General features: G+C 42.0%; 1 protein-coding gene across 1 annotated transcript in view; it reads left to right on the top strand.

Moving 5' to 3' along the window:
* The window catches only part of vash2 (vasohibin 2), a 167,456-nt gene that overhangs the window by 53,202 nt on the left and 92,454 nt on the right, over positions 1–21,800 (top strand). Inside the window, exon 4 of the mRNA XM_072580806.1 lies at positions 20,146–20,220. Within this exon, the coding sequence (XP_072436907.1) occupies positions 20,146–20,220 (75 nt within the window). The remainder of the gene's footprint in view (positions 1–20,145; positions 20,221–21,800) is intronic.

The raw sequence follows: 21,800 nt of genomic DNA, 5'->3' as shown, positions 1-21,800 counted from the left end.
TGTTCAGTGATATTCGAGGAAAGCCTGCAGTCTGATCTTTACAGTGGCTTCCTCTGCATTGTTTTTCCAAAGTTATGTTAATTACACAAACCGTTTTTCCAGGAAGAAATACTGATCAGTTGTCTTTGAACTACGTAGACACTTAAGGCACAACTGTTTACAACCTTACACTCGTATTGCTCCTGGGTGTTGAGACTCTCAGTCTCCACTGTTTCTTTTATTTCAAAAATATACTTTATTCATAAAATAATTTGATGGTCTGTACAGTTGGTCATGCCATACATACGCAAACATTTACATACAGAGATCAGAATTTATCATTTTTATATACAGGTCTGTACATTTATCAATCATATATCCATATATTTAGCTGAGGCATCAGCAGAGCCCAAATGACTGCATGGGCCCCCTGTTCTTCTTAGGCAGGCAGATGTTACACAGTGGTCTTTCCCCACCGTGCCTTGGCAGCAGCTGCCTCAAGCTTCAGCGCGTTCCTCAACACATAGTCCTGGACCTTGGAATGTGCCAGTCTGCGACACTCAGTCAGGGTCAACTCCTTCAGCTGAAAGATCAACAGGTTTCAGACCACCCAGAGAGCGTCCTTCACCGAGTTGATGATCTTCCAGGCACAGTTGATGTTCATCTCGGGGTGCGTCCCGGGGAACAGACCATAGAGCACAGAGTCCCGCATCACGGCGCTGCTCGGGATGAACCTCGACAAACACCACTTCATTCCTCTCCAGACTTCTTCTGCGTAGGCACATTCCAGAAGGAGGTGTGTGACAGTCTGCCCCCCCCCCCCCCCAACACAGCCGCTTCGAGGGCAGCATGCGGTGCGGCTGAGAGTCCGGGCGTGCATAAAGGATCTCACAGGCAAAGCCCTTCTCACCACCAGCCATGCCATGTCTTGGTACTTGTTGGAAAATTCTGGCGATGAGGCATTCTGCCAAATGACTTTGACAGTCTGCTCAGGGAACCGCTCGATAGGATCCGCCCTCTCCTTTTCCCGAAGGGTCTCAAGGACACTACATGCTGACCACTTCCTGATGGACTTGTGGTCAAAGGTGTTTTTCTTCATAAACTTCTCCACGAAGGACAGGTGATACGGAACGGTCCAAGTACTCGGAGCGTTCTGCGGCAGCGAGGCCAGGCCCATCCTTCACAACACTGGGGACAGGTAGAACCTCAGTATGTAGTGACACTTGGTGTTTGCGTACCGGGGATCCATGCACAGCTTGATGCAACCACACACAAAGGTGGCCATCAGGGTGAGGGTGGCATTGGGTGTACTTTTTCCCCCCCATTGCCCAGATCTTTATACATCGAGTCCCTTCGGACCCAGTCCATCTTTGATCTCCATATAAATTGGAAGATGGCCCGGGTGACTGCAGCGGCACAAGTTCTGGGAAGAGGCCAGACCTGTGCCACATATAACAGCAATGACGGTGCCTCACACCTGATGACCAGGTTTTTCCCTGCAATGGAGAACGACTGTAGCTTCCATCTGCCCAGTTTCTGCCTCACTTTGCTGATACGCTCCTCCCAAGACTTGGTGCACGACCCAGCCCCCCCGAACCAAATACCCAGCACCTTCAGGTGGTCGGTCCTGACGGTGAAACGGATCGAGGATTGGTCGGCCCAGTTCCTGAAGAGCATGGCCTCGCTCTTTCCTCGGTTTACCTTGGCCCCCGAGGCCCGTTTGAACTGGTCACATATGCACATGAGTCTGCGCACAGATAGCGGATCCGAGCAGAAAACAGCGACGTCATCCATGTACAGGGAGGCCTTGACCTGCAGGCCCCCGCTGCCAGGAATAGTCACCCCTCTCAGGCTCGCATCCTTCCTGATGGACTCGGCAAATGGCTCTATGCAGCACACAAACAAGGCAGGAGAGAGAGGGCAGCCCTGACTGACTCCAGATCTGACTGGGAAGCTATCTGATTCCCACCCATTGATCAAGACTGCACAGACAATGTTAGTGTAGAGCAGTCTGATCCAATTGCAGATTCCCTCCCCAAAACCCATTTTGGAGAGAATATCTCTTATATACGTGTGTGATATCCTGTCAAAGACGTTCTCCTGGTCCAGGTTGATCAGGCAGGTGCCCAACCCTCTGTCCTGCACGTAGGCGATCGTATCCCTGAGGAGTGCGAGACTCTCAGTGATCTTCCTGCCCGGTACAGCACAGGTTTGGTCAGGGTGAATCACGGACCCCAGAGCAGACCTGACCCGGTTGGCAGAATTTTGTAATCCGCATTCAACAGTGAGATTATTAATGTGTCTTTTATTCCCTGGGTTTAGAAAGTTGAGGGGTGATATGATCAATATCATAAACTCTACTGCAGTCATCTTGGCTGTGCACTGAGCTGATGTCTTTTCTTAGTGTGTCCTCAGATTTTAAACTCCATATGCACATTTGTATTGTTCAACATACAAAGTTAAGAGTTCGACAGTAATAAAGATCTATTTTGTCATCATTAGGACACGGCATCAGAGCAAATCCTCCCTTAAAATTGTTGTAGTATTCCTGAAAAGTACAACTTTAAATGAAACAAAGCTAAGTGAATCAATTTTTCCCATTACAACCACAGAGACAGCTGTAGATTCTGTAGAAACCTACTCATTAGAAAAAGTGAGTTTTTTGAGTTCCTCCCTCTCCCCCTTCCGCTTGTAGATGAGGGTGATGATGCCTTTCCTCATGGATTCACTCATGGTACCTGCCCAAAGCGTACTGACACACACCTCCAGCAGGTCCTGGCCAATCAAGTCCCACAGAGCGGAATAGAGCTCGACCGGTAAGCCGTCGCTTCCAGGAGTTTTATTCTTTTCAAAGGACTCGAGGGCCTTGGTCAGCTCATCCAGAGATAGCGGCTGGTCCAGCCGCTCCCACCACAGTTAAAAGAGACAATTGCCATTGTCTTCAAGCATGAATACCTTATACGTTGTTCCCTATACAGCAGTTTAAGAATTCCGTTGATCTATGACAGTCAAAGTGCTCAAACCTATGGTCAGGCAGATTTCAGAACAGGTTACATGATCTTAATTTTAAAGGTCATTCCCAAACATTTTGATTTTAAAAACTTTCACAATTACGACATCATTCAAGCTGACACTTGGCATGTATCTGTTGTATTTGTGGAGGAAATGTTCAATATGCAATTTCATTAGATACAAAATATACCTGTTTATAAAAGAATCTGCACTTCTCCTGGGTGACTTTGTACTTTATAAGTACTGAATGGTCCCATTTTAAGTTGTTCTGCTTTGGCATATGTCAGTTATAAGGTTCATACTTGTATTAATGTTTTAACATTGTTTCTGACTGGGTCTGACATTGGTCATGTGACCCAATCAGCACAGTTTTCTCGCTGTCTTTCCCATTCCTGAGCCCTTCCAAATTGCTGCCAACCTCTCTCGGTGGCCTCTAGCTCACTGCCACATTTTGTCTCACTGACCTGCCTGATAGCCATGAACCTTCCCTCTCACTCCCCCTCTCTCTTACTGCCTCCTAATTTTGCAACTTACTTCTACAACCCTGTAACACAAAGTGACTCTCCCTTTCTCTGCCATTCCTCTTGAACCTTTGCTCACTGCAAAGGTTCTGATGAGGTGGCATCAAGGGTTTTAAAGCAATTCAGCGGGAGGGTTGATTGGTAAGAGAGAGAGAGTCCCAAAGCACGTTTTGTGGTGATCTGAAGGTTTGGGAACCAGTAAGCCAAAGAATTGAGGTGTGGGAGAGGCAGCAAGTTGGTAACTGGGAGGATGTGAATGGAGAGGTGATGAGCTGGAAGTTAATAGTGAGTCAGTACATTTCTCTCTTTTAGAACTTATTGTATAAGTTATTTCTTTCATAAATATAGGAATTTATAATAAAGGATACAAATGAAGGATTTATAAGGACTGTAAATAAAGGATTTCAACTTATGAGGTACAATGTTTTAATATTTTTTCTAATGAGTAAGTTTCTACAGAATCTACAGCTGTCTCTGTGGTTGTAATGGGAAAAATTGACTCACTTAGCTTTGCTTCATTTAAAGTTGTACTTTTCAGGAATTCTACAACAATTTTAAGGGAGGATTTGCTCTGATGCCGTGTCCTGATGATGAGAAAAATAGATCTTTATTACTGTCGAACTCTTAACTTTGTATGTTGAACAATACAAATGTGCGTATGGAGTTTAAAATCTGAGGACACACTAAGAAAAGCCATCAGCTCAGTGCACAGCCAGGATGACTGCAGTAGAGTTTATGATATTGATCATATCACCCCTCAACTTTCTAAACCCAGGGAATAAAAGACACACTAATAATGTAATCAATTAAGTACCCATGTTATTCTTGTGAAAGTTGAATGGAGATAGCAGTGACCAAGGTTTTGTCCATCTGAACAGAGATTATCTCTCCTTTGTACTCCAGAGTCCTTGTGTAAAGGGCCAACATCCTATTCACCTTTTTAGCTTGCCTTTTGTTCCTGTACACTAGCTTCAATAAATTGGAGTGTGAGGTACCAACTCAAAGATGGCTGCCATGGTCCATCTGCACGTGCACAGAAACACCTGCAACACAGTTGCACCAAGCAGTGACAATTTCATGCACCCGTGCAAGTGATCTATTGAATCCTGTTTTCCATCAAACCGCAGCTGCTTTTTGTACACACTCATGAACTGACTTGCTTCAACTCTTCCTTTGCCAGATCGTCATCCAGATGAGGCCATGCTGAAGGCAACAGATTTTATGCAATTAATCACAAAATCAATGCTGCTGACTGGGAAACTCCTGGTCCTTCATATCGTTGTTCAAGATGTGCCAATGGACAAAACAAATGATCCAATTAAATTGAGTCATCAGACAAAGATGAAAAACTTGCTCTGTTTTCATTCTCACCGTGCTAATTTCTAACCCGCTGTAATTAGTAAGAGTGTAACGATAACACTCTGATGTCTTTCGTATGTGTGTGAGATACTCCACCTGGCAGTGGACAGCCTTAATGAAATATACACCTGAACTTCCAAATTCCTCTGATTAATATGAAGTGAAATTGTGACTGCAGATTTAATTGTGGCCTTATAAGATACCCAAGAACAACATTTGCTATCTGCACTGTGATAATACTGAGTTGCAATTGTACTGCAATGCAGACCTTTATCTTTTATGCTTAGAGTCGATGTCGCAGTGTTGGGTACTGCAACTTTATTCAGTCACGTGGAACTACAGCACATGTGATTAATGACCATCTCTCACTGCAATGAGCTGTTCAGAAACTTGTGTTTCCAATGATTTTTGCCAATAAAAGCTGTAGAGATTTTATTCACCTTCACAATTCCAATGTGAAAATGGCATGTGTTCCAGATTTTCAACCTATTTTTAACTCTTTGTTTAATTTTTGATTTTGGTATCAGTGTGGACTTCATGGTAAGGGTTCTCTTGCCCTCAGCTATACAGCGAGGTTAACAGCGGAGTCACAAAGCAGTGATTTATAAGAACTTACCAGAGAAACTCAAGTAGCTGAATAATCTAAATGTTTGGGGTTTGAAACTCATGGCTTCTGTAGTAAAAAGTGAGCATCTGAAAATTTTATATAACTTCCTTAGAATTCATTCTTCCTTAGAATGTATTCTGCATTGGTATTAATAATCTATGCTGCTATTTACAGCTGTACCTTTAACAAGTGTTCTTTCTCATTCTTATTGAAGAGAATACATTAGACACATTCTTCCGCCATTTCATATTTAAAACATGAAGTCAGTTGCTCAGAATTCCTGATACTTTTATGCTGTAGTTGTGTCATATTTCTAGTTTGAGATCTTTGACTAATGTCTTACATGGCAGTCGAGGTAAAGTCATCATCTCATCCACGTTTGGGTACAACTGTATCAAAATCTGGAAGTCTGAACTGAGTACGTTCTGGTCAGTGGAGCAAGGGCTATGGAGAGATAGTCATAGAGTCCTACAGCTTGGAGACAGGCCCTTTGACCCAAACTGGTCCAGGCCGATCAAAATGTCCATCTACGCGAATCCCATTTCTCTGCACTTGGCTCATATCCTTCTAAACCTTTCCTATCCATGTATTTGTCCAAATGCCTTTTTTAAAAATATATTTTTATTGAAAAAATAGATTTTTTAGTATTACAACAAATACAAAAAAAATCAAAACAGTACAAAGAAAATAAGAAAAAATGAAAAAAACCGAACCCGCCCTCATGTACAAATATATAAATGTACATAGGAAACTATATAATAAAAAATCCAATTAACTATTTAAATAATAACCAACAGCAAACTAATAAATAGTAATAACTCAACACAGCCAAACAAGCCACTCATATCTTCACAGTTCCTCCTCCCTGGATATTGGACTTGTAAAACACAGTCAATACGTCTATGTACAATCCCTTTTAGTATGGCAGATAAATCTGTGTCCAGGTATTCCAAAAAGGACTGCTATGTCTTCTAAAAATTCTCAATCTTGTGGTGTACCATATTTGTGAGAAAGGGCAAGGGAATATGCTCCATAACAATCTTCTGCCAACCCGACAGGCGCGGGGGGGTGGGGGCTTGATGGGGTTTCAGACACCCAACCTGACAAGATATTCTTTCTTGCGCAGAAAGCGAGGATATTGAAAAGTTTTTTCTTATGCACATCTACAGGGAACACACTGGGCAGGCCCAAAAGAAGACAGTCTTACACCCTAAATCCTCCACCCTTACACCCAAAATCCTCTCCATTGCACCTGCCACAGCACTCCAGTATGTTTGAAGCCTACCACAGGACCAGAGACAATGGGTAAGAGTGCCCATACAGACCTTGCACTTGGGACAAGTTGAAGATGCCCCTGGTTTAAATATTGACAAACAGACCGGAGCCAAGTGGACCCTATGGTGAATCTTTAACTGTAAAGCATGGGTCCTATTGCAAATTGATATCTTTATTGCGTTTTCCCAAATATCTTCTCATGCCTCTGAAGAGACCTCAACACCTGGCTCTCTCTCCCACACCCTGCAGAGTCGATCGAATTCATCTGAGGGGGCACTCCCCAATTGATGATATGAATTGCTAACAGAAAGTGTACTCTTAGCACTGAGCACTCTCCTCTCTATGTCGGATTGGTAGGGATCAATCAAAAGTGTAGTTTTTTTTGAATAAAATTCCTAACTTGAAAAAAGCAAAGGAGGTCTCTGTTAGAAAGCTCGTATTTCCATGCTAACTGATTGAAAGACATCATTGTGTCTTCCTCAAATAAATTGCCCATCTAAGACACACCCCTAGCTGCCTAACATTTGAATCCTGAATCCATCATCCCGGTTGAAAACCCGGCATACCCACTATAGGCGTAAAAGAAGATGTTTTGTCAATTTTGCCTTTGCTGTGCCGAATTGCCCTCCATGCAATTGATAACTATTGCGTTATGGTAATATTCCCTAACTGTCCTCATTTTGTCCAGAAACAGCAAGCTAGTATGGGGGCACCCTGCCTGGGATACTTAGCTATCTAACCATATTTAAAGAGCGTCCCCACAGGCCCAATCACTCACATAGGATAAAAGCGAGCTTAGTTGGTAGTTTTAATGTCCGGAAGGACCATTCCCCCATCTGTGAATAGGTTGTAGTTTAGCTAATTTAATGAGAGGCTGCTTACAATGCCAAGTAAAGGAGCTGAACCATCCATTCAGTGTCCTGAATGTTTGCTTATTGAAAGTCGGGGAAACATCCATATAGGGTATGGCAAATGGGGGAGAATATTCATCTTATTAAACACTATCTGACCCAATCATGAGACCGGAAGCACCTTATTTGACCTCTTTGAAGGTCTTGTTTGATTTTGTCAAATAATTGAACAAAATTGGTTTTGAATAACCGATCCAAAACTGGAGTAATGAATATGCCCAAATACACAAAACTTCCCTGTGATCACTTAAATGGGAATCGATATTCACCCTCAAGCCCTTGCTCTTTTGTAAGACCACCCATAGGCATAGCCTCTGATTTTGCAAGATTATCTTGTACCCTGAAAAGGCGCCAAACATGCTGATGCATTGAATCAGGCAAGGCACCGAAACTGCTGGATTTGACAAAAAAAAATTAGGACATCATCCGCATACAACCAAATCTTATATAATTTTGACCCCACCTCTGGAGCTGATATATTAGGATCCCCGAGAATGGCCTCCGCCAATGGTTCAATCACCAAAGTAAAAAGCAGTGGTAAAAGGGGACAGCCCTGCCAACTGCCCCTAAAAATGTTAAAATTGCTTGATCGTACCCCATTGGTGATGACCACAGCGAGAGGTTCACTGTAGAGAACCTTTACATCTTATAAATATTTTGCCCAAACCAAATTGCTCCAGAGTTCAGTAAAGGTACAGCCGTTAAACTTGGTCAAATGCTTTCTCTGCATCTAGAGAAATCGCCAATCCCTGTATTGACTGCTGTTGACATGCTTGAATTACGTTAAGCAGCCTGCTAACATTATTGGAGGATCTGCGGCCCTTTATGAAACCTGTCTGATCCTCTTAAACAGTGAAAAGTAACATAGTCTCCAGCCTTAACACAAGAGTCTTAGAGAGGATTTTAAAGCCCACATTTCAGAGTGAAATGGGCCTGTATGAAGCACAGTCCTCTGGGACCTTCCCTTTTTTAAGAATAAGCAAAATATTGGTTTCTCTTAGAGATGGCTGGAGACAATCATGGCTGTATGATTCATTAAACATATTAAGCATTGGGCCTGACAATATGTTTATAAATTCCTTATAGAATTCACTGGGACGTCCATCAGGACCAGCTGCCTTCCCACTCTGAAGCTGCTTCACAGCCTCCTGCATCTCTTGTTCTGATAAGGGAGCATTGAGAAAGGACTCTTGTTCAGGGGTCACACCAGGGAGCTCCAGATCCTTAAAGAAAGATTCCATTTTGGCCTGCCTCTCCTCACAACTCTCAGATTAGTATAATTTAGAGTAGAATCTCTGGAATGCCACATTAATCTTTTTGGAGTCACATGTTAGGTTCCCAGACCCCTCCCTAATCGACGTAATGGCTTGAGGGGCACTCCTTTTCCTGGCGAGATATGCTAAGTATTTGCCTGGCTTGTCACCACGCTCATATAACCTTTGATTTGCAAAAGTAAGCTCCTTCTTTGTTGCCTGTGTGAGCACAGAATTTAATACAGACCACAGCGCTGTAATCCTCTGTAACTTCACCACCGAGGATCTGTCAAAGTAGATCTTCTCGGCTGCCTTCAATCATGCTTTGAGGAGATACTGCTGCTCGCCTTCTACCGCTTCCTACTGGCAGAGTAAGAAATAACTAATCCCCTGGCATAGGCTTTGGCAGTTTCCCAAAGGATGGATAGGCTACTAACCAAGCTTGAGTTAATGTTTAGGAACACCCGAAATTCCCTAGAGAAGTACTCCACAAACTTATTATCCTTAAGGATAAAGGAATTTATTCGCCAGTGCCTCAAACCCACTGTAACGTCCTTAATCTTAACCATCAGATACACTGGAGTGTGATCAGAGACGATAATATTACCAATCGTACAAGATACCACCAAATCAAGGGTTGCCACGAGATTCAGAAAAAAATCAATCCTGGTGTGACATCTGTGCAGATTAGAAAAAATAATAAAATCCCTGCCTGTAAGGTGGATATGCCTCAAAACATCCACCAAGCTTAAATCCACACACAGATCCACTAATTGTTTAGTTTGTACAGAGGTTATCGAGGGGCCTTTGGGCAACCTGTCTACTGTGGGATCCATGAGACAGTTGAAATCTCCCTCTCTAACAATATGCTGGGACTCGAGACTGATCAATTTAGAAAAAGCATCCATCATAAATTTGAGGGGATGAGCTGGAGGGCAATAAACATGTAAAACACCATATTCTTCCCCATTTATCAGGGCTTTAAGAATTACAAACCTCAAGTATATGTCTTTAACACACTTTATTAACTTAAATGGGAGATTCCTCCTAACCCAATATAGCCACTCCCCTACTTCTGGTATTAAATGATGAAAAATAACCCCGATCAAAACCATTCTGCTGTAGTTTCAAATGCTCCCTATCATCCAAATGTGTCTCTTCTAACAAAGCAATATCCACCTTCTCCTTTCTAAGACTCAAAAGTACCTTCTTCCTCTTAATTGGTGAGTGACTCCCCTTGGTATTCCAGGTACACCATTTAATAATGTCATTAGCTATAACCTTCTGCAGTAACATCTAGATTCCAGAGAGGAAGAACTTGAACCATAAATCGCCAAGCCTTAGTGTCACAAGATCCATCGAACATAAAAGGTACATAAACTAAAACCACTATATTTAACAAACCTACAAAACTATCAAAGATTAAAAACAACAAAAACCAAAAAACAAACCAACATATAAAACACCAATGGTTCTGAATAGGGGAACTTACCCCCTGCCCGAAGGGGGCAACTACCCATCCCAAACTGTTCATAAGTAGCTATCTAGCCATCCCAACCATTTTCCCTCCTCTTAGCTAGACCCACACTTCAAACACAAGCAGAAAAGAAAGTAAATACACCGTGGAATAGCAATATGAATAAAGAAAAATTTTTTAAAGAAAAAAGGGGTAAATACCTCACCTATCCTCTGGTACAATGTGACTTAGAAATTAAAAGTGCACATCTCAACTGTTGTCAAACATAGTTTAAACCAAATTATTACCAATTAAAAAAAAAGGAAAAGAAATCTCCAACTAGACTTCCTCTGTTTTGTTGAAAAAAACAGACATATCCAAACAACACTGCTATTTGTACATACTAAATTGTTCAGATTAGGTTAATTTGTCCACAAAGTCTCTTGCCTTCTCTGACGTATCAAAGAGATGTACAGATCCATCTTGGGTGGGCTGAAGCACCGCCGGATACCTCAGAGCGTACTGGATCCCGAGCTCCCTCAGTCTTCTGTTGACGCCGTCTTGGGACTTTCTTTTCTGGATCACTGCCGCTGAAAAGTCCTGGAAGAAAATTATCTAAGAGCACTCGTAAACTAGGGCCTTCTGATCCTTCCGCTGGATTCTGGAAACTTCCACGACTCTCTCCTTATCTTTGTAGTGATGGAACCGCACCAGGACAGGACGAGGACATTGACTCAAACCTAATGTCTGTACCGTGGCTCGGTGAACCCTCTCAATCTTCAAGCCTCACATGCCAACCTCCAAGTTAAGGAATTTCGGCAGCCCGTCCTCAATAAATTCCGCTCACCTTCCTTACCCTCAGGCACACCGACGATCTGAATATTCTTTCTCCTGTCTCTGTTCTCAAGATCATCCACTTGGTCACGCAAACTACGGATCTGCGTCTCCAGGGCTTGGATCCAATCCTCCGAGGAACTGGTATCAGCTTCCACCACTGTGACTCTGTGTTCAACCTCATCTGTCCTCTTTTCCAGGTCTCCCAGCTGCTGTTCATGCTTCTGTAGCATGATAGAGATCAGAGCCATCTTCTCCTCTATCTGTTTAGCCAGCATCTCATGAGATTTCACAAGCTCATTCACCAGGACCTGGTAAGTAATCGAGTCTGAGGATCCTGAGGATCCAGCTTCAGATGCTCCTCCTCCCTTCTTCGGCATCTCTGGACGGCAAGGAACACAGGTAAGTTAACTTTTCATGGTTTGCTGGGACTCCACGACCTTTCTAGAGTCCCAGGATATCACAATGGTCCGGGCTGGGCAGGTTAGAAATCCGTCCCACTTGTGTTGTGGTGCTGAGCTCTGCAACGCGATCCTCCTAGATCACCGCCATCTTGGATCCCCTCCAAATGCCTTTTATATGTTGTTAATAACCTGCCTTAACCACTTCTGCTGGCAACTCATTCCATATGCATACCACCCTCTATAAAAATGTTGCCCCTCAAGTTCCCATTTATTCTTACTTTAAACTGATGCCTTCTTGTCCTCGATTCCCCAACCCAGGTAAATATGCAGATTCGGTTCTACAAGAGCAGAGGTGTACTGCTGAGGCTGTATAAAGCTCTGCTCAGACCACGTTTGGATTATTGTGTTAAACAGTTTTGGGCCCCGTATCTGAAGAAGGATGTGCTGGCCTTTGAGAGGTCCAGAGGAGGTTTACAAGAATGATTCCGAGGATGAAAGGCTTGTCATATGAGGAGCAATTGAGGACTGTGGGTTTGTACTCAATGGAGTTTAGAAGAATGAGGAAGATTGAAACATGCAAAATACTGAAAGTCCTGCATAGAGTGAAGGTGGGGAAGATGTTTCCATTAGTAGGTGAGATTAGGACCTGAGGGCACAGCCTCAGAATGAAGAGACGACCATTTAGAATTGAGATGAGGAGAAATTTCTTCAGCTACAGGGTGGTTAATCTGTGGAACTCATTGCCACCGAGATTAGTGGAGGTTAAATCATTGAGTGTTTTTGAAATAGAGATAGTTAGGTACCTGATTAGAAAGGGTATCAATGGTTATGAGGAGAAGGCAAGAGAATGACGTTAAGAAATATATTAGCTGTGAACAAATGGTGAAGCAGACATGAACCAAATGGCCTAATTCTGCTCTTATATGTTATGGTATAATATGGATTGCCCTTACTTTTGTGTAATCTGCCTTGTTAGATCCCCAGCGTGGTCCTTGCCACGTTTATATTGGTTCACGTTAGCATAGAGTTGCATTTTGTCCTTTTGTACAGTGATTAATCTTAAAGGAACAACACCAAACCAAAAACAAGCATACCTCACTTTTTCACCTGAAAGTGGGACCCCATATTTCCGCTTCCACCTTAACTAGAAAACCAGGAAGGTTCAGCTAATTCCAGATTAGCCTGTGATTTGATTGACCAAAGGAATTAGCTCCAAAAACAGGAAGTTTACAGAAGTGAAGTTAAAAAGAGTTCTTGCTATAAATGTTCTTGAGTTTATGTAACAGCCCCACCTCATTATAGAATCTGTGTCTTATGATCCTGCTCCACAGCTACCTGATGAAGGAGTAGCGCTCCAAAAGCTAGTACTTCCAAATAAACCTGTTGGACTATAACCTGGTGTTGCATGATTTTTAACTTTATCATTATAGAAGAGCATTCTTTTGTGAAAGAAGCCAGTTGTAAAATGCATTATATCAAAAATCACAATTTGTATTTATATACAAATGTCATGTAAAAAAGTGTCTCAAGATGCTTCACATGAATGTCTTCAAACAAAACATGACACTGAGCACAAAGACAGTGATTGAAAAAGCCAGATTTTAAGGAATTCCAAATCTTAAAACCTTGGTAACTGAAAGCATGGCTAGCAGTTGTGGGATGATTAAATTAGGAATACATGGAAAGCCAGAATTAGAGGAAATATAGAAATATGAGAGGTGTGTGGGGCAGGAGAAGGTTATAAATATTGAGGTACATAAAAGGAAGAATGGGTTTTAAACCAAGGTATTGCTTAACCCCAGTATCAATGTTGGTCAGCAAACACAGGCCAATGGGAAATTGGTTTGAGTAAAGATGTGGACAGATCTTAATTACTTCAAGTTTCTGGAGGTTAAAATGGAGGGAGCTGGCCTGCAGTGTGTTGACATACTCACATCTAGAAAAAATGACATGAATGAGGGTTTCAGCAGCAGATGAGCCAAGGCTGAGATAGAATCAGATGATGTTATGGTGGTGGAAATAGGATGTTCTTATGATGGTATTGACTGTGTGGTCAGAAACTTATCTTGGGATCAAATATGATGCCAAGATGCAAGGAACAGACCGATTCAACCTCAGGCCATTCCAAGACGAGAAATGGAAGGGTGGCTGCTGAATTTTATAGTGCAGCCTGAAAACCACGGATTCAGTTTTTGTGATATTTAATTAGGGTACACTTCAACTCATCCATCACTGCATGTAGGAGAAGCAGTTTCATAATCTGCAGACCGTGGAGGGATTGAGGATGGAGGATTGTCAAGTAGAGCTGGGTGTTGCCAGCAGCCATATGGAAACCAAGACATTGATTTCAGATGATATGCCAAGAGACATCATGTAAATGAGAAGCTGGGGCCAGGAACAGTTCCCTGAGGGATACAGTAATAATGGTTTAAGGCTAGAAGAGAAGCCATTGTAAGTGATTCTCTGGCAGTGTCTAGATCACTAAGACTGGAACCAGGTGAAAGCAGTCCAAGCCAGCTGGACAAGAATACAAAGACTTGGAGGAGTGTAATGTGGCCAAGCATATGAAAGACTGCAGACTGATTAAGAAAGGCAAGGAGGGAAAATTTACTTATGTTGTAGTCACATGGCATGTCCTGTGTGATTAGTTAAGATACCTGGGCAGTAGCAGAACCTTATTGAATGTTTCAAATGTAGAGTTCTGTAAAATACGGCACTTGGTTTGGGAGTTGACAAGGTGTTAATGGAGAGAAAAGCAGTTTCAGGAATTGGATGTAACTTTGCAATCCCTTACTCTGAGATTATATCCTGTATTCCTAGACACTTCCACAAGGCAAAACAACCTCTCCGCATCTTTTGCGTCAAACCCCCTAAGAATCTTATATATTTCAATAAGGTCTTCTCTCATTCTTCTAAACTCCAGTGAGTAAAGGCCCAAATTACTCAACTTTTGCTCATAAGAAAATCCCTCCATACTTGTGGCCAATCTAGTGAGCCTTCTCTGGACTGCCTTCAATGCCAACACCCTTCTCCTTATGTAAGAGGATCTCAACTGTTCATAGTATTCCAGGTGTGGCCTGACTAGTGTCTTCCATAGTTTTACACAATCAAGTGCATCTCATGGCGACATGGGAAGTTAGGGAGGAAGTTGCAGGGCCCCCAGCAGAAACTTTGCATTATTTATACCATAGGTGAGGTGTTGGGGGACCAGTGGGTGGCTAATGTTGTGCCTTTATTTAAGTAAAGCAATAAGGAGAAGGCTGCAAACAATAGATCTGTGAGGGAGACATCGATAGTGAGTAAGTTGTTGGAAGTGATTCTGAAAGATAGGATTTATATGCATTGGAGAGGGAAGGACTGATTAAGGATAGCTAGCAAGGTTTTGCGTGAGGGAATGATACCTCACAAACTTGATTGAGTTTTTTGAGGAAATAAGCAGAGCAGTAGATGTTGTTTAATTCGACTTCTGTAAAGCCTTTGATAAGGTTTTACATTGTAGAATAATTAGTAAAGTTAGATCACATGGGATTCAGTGTGAGCTTGTTAATTGGATACAATATTGGCTTATGATTGGAGACAGATGGTGGTGGAAGGTTGTTTTTCAGACTGGAGGGCTGTGACTAGCAGTATTCTACAGGGAATGGTACTGGGTCCACTTTTATTTGTCATTTTTATAAATGATTTGAATGAGAATATAGGAGGCATGGTTTGTAAGTTTGCAGATGACACCAAAACTAGTGGTAGAATGGACATTAATGTTATCTAAGAATACAAAAGGATCTCGAGCAGTTGAGGAATTTCAGATGGAGTTTATTTTGGATAAATGAGAGGAATTGTGTTTTGGTAAAACAAACAAGAGCAGGACTTTTACAATTCATGGTAGGACCCTGGGTAGTGTTGTAGGACAGAAAGACCTAGGGGTTCAGATACATAAATCTTTAAAATTTGCATCTCATGTAGATAGTGTGTACAAGAAGGCATTTAGCATGCTTGCCTTCATTACTCAGACCTTTGAGAATAGGACTTGAGATGCCATGTTGAGGTTGTACAGGACGTTGGTGAGGCCTTTCTGGAGTGCTGGGTGCAGCTCTGGTTGTCTTATTATAGGAAGAATATTATGAAACAAGAGAGGTTTCAGAAAAGATTTATCAGGATGCTGCTGGAAGTGGAGGGTTTGAGTTATCAAAATAGGCTAGAACATTTTTCAAGATTAGAGCGGTACTGGAAAAGCTGATGAAGGTCTCCTGTCTGAAACGTCGATTTCCTGCTCCTCAGAGGCTGCCTGACCTGCTGTGCTTTTCTAGTACCACTCTAATCTATACTCTAATCTCCAACATCTGAGTCCTCACTTTTGCCTGGAACTTTTTTCACTTGAGCATCAGAGATTGAGCGGTGACGTTATAGAAGTTTATAGCAGCACGGTGGCACAGTGGTTAGCACTGCTGCCTCACAGCGCCTGAGACCCGGGTTCAATTCCCACCTCAGGCTGTGACTGACTGTGTGGAGTTTGCACGTTCTCCCCGTGTCTGCGTGGGTTTTCTCCGGGTGCTTCGGTTTCCTCCCACAGTCCAAAGATGTGTAGGCCAGGTGAATTGGCCATGCTAAATTGCCCATAGTGTTAGGTAAGGGGTAGATGTAGGGGTATGGGTGGGTTACGCTTCGGCGGGGCGGTGTGGACTTGTTGGGCCGAAGGGCCTGTTTCCACACTGTAAGTAATCTAATCTAAAAAAAAAATCTTAAGGTGAATAGCAAAGGTCTTTTCCCGAAGGTGGGTCAGTTCAAAACTCGAGAGGCATACTTTTAAGTTGAGAAGAGAATGATTTGAAAAGGGGAAACATTTTTACACAGGTTGGTGTGCAGAATAAACTGCCAGAGGAAGTGATAGATGCAGGTACAGTTAAAACATTTAAAAATCTTGGGTTATCTCAGATTACAACAGGATCTGGACCAGATGGGCCAATGGGCTGAGAAGTGGCAGATGGAGTTTAATTCGGATAAATGCGAGGTGCTGCATTTTGGGAAAACAAATCTTAGTAGGACCTATACACTTAATGGTAAGGTCCTAGGGAGTATTGCTGAACAAAGAGACCTTGGAGTGCAGGTTCATAGCTCCTTGAAAGTGGAGTCACAGGTAGATAGGATAGTGAAGAAGGCATTTGGTATGCTTTCCTTTATTGGTCAGAGTATTGAGTACAGGAGTTGGGAGGTCATGTTGCGGCTGTACAGGACATTGGTTCGGCCACTGTTGGAATATTGCGTGCAATTCTGATCTCCTTCCTATCAGAAAGATGTTGTGAAATTTGAAAGGGTTCAGAAAAGATTTACAAGGATGTTGCCAGGGTTGGAGGATTTGAGCTATAGGGAGAGGCTGAACAGGCTGGGGCTGTTTTCCCTGGAGCATCGGAGGCTGAGGCGTGACTTATAGAGGTTTACAAAATTATGAGGGGCATGGATAGGATATATAGACCAAGTCTTTTCCCTGGGGTTGGGGAGTCCAGAACTAGAGGGCATAGATTTAGGGTGAGAGGGGAAAGATATAAAAGAGACCTAAGGGAAAACTTTTTCATGCAGAGGGTGGTACGTGTATGGAATGAGCTGCCAGAGGATGTGGTGGAGGCTGGTACAATTGCAGCTTTTAAGAGGCATTTGGATAGGTATATGAATAGGAAGGATTTGGAGGGATATGGGCCGGGCGCTGGCAGGTGGGACTTGATTGGGTTGGGATACCTGGTCGGCGTGGACGGGTTGGACCAAAGGGTCTGTTTCCATGCTGTACATCTCTATGACTCTATGACTCTTAAGTACATGAATAGGAAAGGTTTGGAGAGATATGAACCAGGCACAGGCAGGTTGGTTTAATTTAGTTTGGGAACATGGTCAGCCTGGCTTGGTTGGACCGAAGAGTCTATTTCCATGCTGTATGACTCTATGACTATGTTGGACCTCTCTATACTTATACTCCATTCCCTTTGAAACAAAGGTCAATAGTCCGTTTGACTTCTCCAGTACCTGCCAAACTTGGATGCTAGCTTTTTGTGAGTCATGCATTAGGAGCCCCCAATTCCCTCAATCCATGTTTCAGCTTTCTGCAGTATGTCCCCATTTAAATAATATTCACCTCTTTTATTCTTCCTGGCAAAATGCATGATCTCACATTTACCTCAATTATATTACATCTGCCAAGTTTTTGCTCACTCACTCAAACTGTTTACATCCCTCTGGACTCTCTTTCTTTGTGTATTCCTCACTATTTGACTTCCCATCTATTTTTGTGCAATTCCAAATCAGGCAATGGTACATTCACTTCCCTCATCCTAGTCATGGATGGATATGCTGAGCAGTCCTGAATGTGTTTGATGAAGAAGAAGCTGGTTATCATTGCAAGATGAGCTTGTTGAGAGCATACGGGGAAATGGAGGAGAAAATGGAGATTAATGTGAATTTAGGTCTAGGACAGGGGCACTCTTTAGAATAAATATGGTTTTGTGAGCCAGTGGAAGGCAGATCTTCATGACAAAGGAGTCCACAAGCTTGACACACCTGATATTAGAGGTGAAGGAGCTAGGGGAGATGGGTTATCATTCATCTGGGCAAACTGAATCATGAGCTACTTTTGCATTCCAAGATAATCCTGGTATAATGTACTGTTTTGGTGGAAGAATGCAAGGCCCAAAGAGGTACTGCATGTGGTCCTGCTGGATTTTTTAATAACTCTGACTCCTGTAAATAGAATCCTGACATTGTTACTTTTAGAGTGTTACATTCGGGTCATTGTGCAAATCACGCCAGCCAGAGTCAGTTAATCCATCTTCTCAAAACAGATGAACTGAACTGGGATTGACACATGTAGTCCCTATCTGCTGGCCTTGTTTTAATCAATCAAGAAACTTATGGCAAATGTTGATTATTGATTTCAGATAAGTAATTGGATTTATGCCACTCTTGTCATTAAATCAGTTCCGTGACAGTTCAAATCCAATTTGCCCTCAGATGCAGAGAAATATATTGATGTTAGACAAGAGAACTGGGTCATTCAGCCCATCCCCTCTGTAATGGACCAGGCTAGACCCCCTCAAAACATGTCAAAAAAGTAGCCCAAACCCTAACTTTGCCAGTTGTCTGAAGCAGGTATAATGCCAATACTCCAGGAGCAGCTGGTCAAACCATTTAGTTTTAAACAAAACAGAATTTATTTACAATATTACAAAATTAAACACAATCAACAGAATACCGAATAACTTAACCTATCCAAAATCCCAATAGATGATCCTAATTTAATGATGCTGTTTCAAATACTTCAACAATCCCCATAAACACCCCTTGACACAAAAGGTAAAAGCAAACACAGGGTCTTTCAGGAGAGAGAGAGAGAGATGACAGCATGGAACACCCTCTTCCATGTACCTGTTCCTTGGATCAGCAGCCTCAAAATTGCCTGACTGCTTTCAGTGAATAGCCAGACTGCCAAAACCAAACCAAACCAGAGAAAAGCTGAGCTGGGAGAACTGGCCACTCCCCGTTCATTGTACAAGTGTTTCTAAAAAAAAACTTGAAAGCCTTTTTCCTGAGGCAGTATCTGTTAGCTATAATCAAATTGGCCTAGAACCCATCCTAGCCCAGACTTTCCAGAACCTGTTTTTACAACCTCCCGGGAAAAAAAACTAAGGACAGCATAACCTTGTTAAAGGAACAGCATCATTACTCTCTCTCTCAGTGTTTACCATCCCATATGAAAATAATCCTAAACACATTTGCCTTCTCATTCTCTTAGTCCTATTCGCTGTGTACCAATCCAGTTTGGTCTTAAATGTTGACATGGAGCCATGGCTTAAAAGTACCAATCTACCATCAGACAGGCATTCGCTGGCCAACACCCAAGTTTCATCTTGCCTGATTTTAATGGAAAGAAACCTTGAGCAAATTGTAAAACAAGCACATTATGTCAGTGTATCTTGGTAGATTGGCCTGAGTTCTGGAAGTTTCTAGCCCCATTCCAGGACTTGAGTATAATTCTTCGGCTGACAATGGGTACAGGACAGAGAGAATGTTGTGGGTGCTGTCTTTTGGAGGTATTTGAAGAGACATCCTGAATAACATTTATATCTCAACCAGTACCCTAAGAACAGATAAACTGTTTTTATCTTGCTGTTTTTTGTGGGATCTTGCTGTGTAAGTTAACAGCCATGCTTCCCTCTATAGCAGGAGTGATGACATTTCATAACTAACAAATTGGCTGTAAAACACTTTGGAACATCTTGCTGAGGTTGAAGGTGCGGTATAAATCCAAGTTACTTTCTGTTTTATTCATAACCGTACAGGAATTATTGTTTTCCATTAGCAGTTACTCTTGGAACTGAACTGAATGCCGTTTATCTATTCAGCTTGCTGTTTTGCGCCAGTTTTAGTCTCTTGTAAAGAAAGGAGAAAATGCCAAAATTGCAGATAATGCTTAGTTTTTTTTTGTTTGCTGCCTATTTGAAGAATTTGTTTATTTTTACTGATGCTAATTATTTTCCTCTTCCTGTACTCCTCAGGTTAATGGACACAGCCAGAGAAATGACGCGTGAATCATTGCCAATTAAATGCCTTGAAGCTGTGATTCTTGGAATGTATCCTTATTTGATCGGTTTACTTAGCTTTTCTGAGCCATTTTGTTTGCTAAATATTCATTAAATGGTATAATCCATGCACTAGGTCTATGAAAATTGATATTAAGCTCCAAGGAAGGTCATGTCAGGCAGTCCTGTTGCTAGGAAACCAAAGGAGAATTCCTGTGCAAGAAGCCAGGAATATGAAATATTTACGCAAGAGTTCGTTTTGTTCCATCGATTATCATCAAGTCATTTAAATTGGGTCAACTGCCAGCTGCTTGAAAAAGCTGGATAGAGTAAAGTTTTAACTCTTGACTTACTGCAATTGATTTTATTTATACATAAAAGGCAAGAGAGAAAAAGATTCAATATTCACAAGGAGTGACACATAATCTACAAAATATTGGATGATCTAATGCTTTGTTTGGCAATTTGATTCCCCTAAAGTAAAATGCATTACTTTCAATCCACATTTCCTGAGTTGAATTATGAATTGACCTTTCTCCATGAGACCATAAGACATAGGAGCAGAAAATAAGCCATTCAGCCCATTAAGTCTACTCCGCCATTCAATCACGGATGAGAAGTTTTTCAACCCCATTTTCCCGCTTTCTCCCTCTAACCTTTGACCCCCTTGACAATCAAGAACCTATCTATCTCTGTTTTAAATATACTTAATGATCTGGCCTCCACAGCCTTCAGTTAGCAATGAATTCCACAGATTCACCACATTCCGGCTAAAGATGTTTCTCCTTATCTCCGTTCTAAAGTTAACCTCTTGGTGACCTAACAAAGGAATTAAAGTCTGTGACCAATAAAGTGGACGAATCCACACCAGTTAGATGTGGTAATATTTATTCACTATTTCATCTCATCTCATTTGCAGAACTCACTGAAGAGGTTTCATTCATTGTAATCTCCATGTGCAAAACTGTGAGATAAAGGGTCGTGAGACTTCATGAGTCCCATTATGGTTTATGCAATCAGCTAAGACAAGCATGTGCACAACATTTCAAGAAACCACAGGAACTGGGCTTCATTTGAGCACTGAATGTTTCACCCACTGAGGTTCATATGTTCAAACATGATTTGACTTTGTTTTGTTAAAGGATATCTTTAACCTCTGTAGCATTGTAAGCCAAGGTCAATCATCTTGGATCGGACTTTGTTTTCCCGTTGCTGCTGAAGTTAATGCATTCTGATATTTTACTGGATGTTGAAGCATAGATTTGAAGAATTTTCACTTCCAACGTGTAACCTTGCAAACTGTGGGACCTGCTGGGAATTCAGATTGGGAGTTCAGTGGACTTTTCAGGATTTTCTTTCCTGTTGAGCTGAATGCATGGAAAATCCCACAGGGCTTACTCACCTCTGCTAGGGTTGTCAACACACACTTTGCAGTCCATGAAACTCAGTGTTGGATTAAAAATTTATAACATCTGTTCTAGTATGTTAAGTGAATTCTCACAGGAGGGGAAGATAAAGAGTTCCTGGTCAAAATGATACATGGGAACTGGTGCAGTATAAAATAGCTGATGAAAAGCTGACTTTTTAATGTTTAATTAATCTTTAAAATGTAATCTTTAATCTGTAAACGG

The sequence above is a fragment of the Chiloscyllium punctatum genome, chromosome 11 (genome assembly GCF_047496795.1).
Source record: "Chiloscyllium punctatum isolate Juve2018m chromosome 11, sChiPun1.3, whole genome shotgun sequence".
Taxonomy (NCBI): domain Eukaryota; kingdom Metazoa; phylum Chordata; class Chondrichthyes; order Orectolobiformes; family Hemiscylliidae; genus Chiloscyllium; species Chiloscyllium punctatum.
The sequence above is the reverse complement of the archived record's forward strand: the minus strand, read 5'-3'. Positions and strand labels throughout refer to the sequence as shown.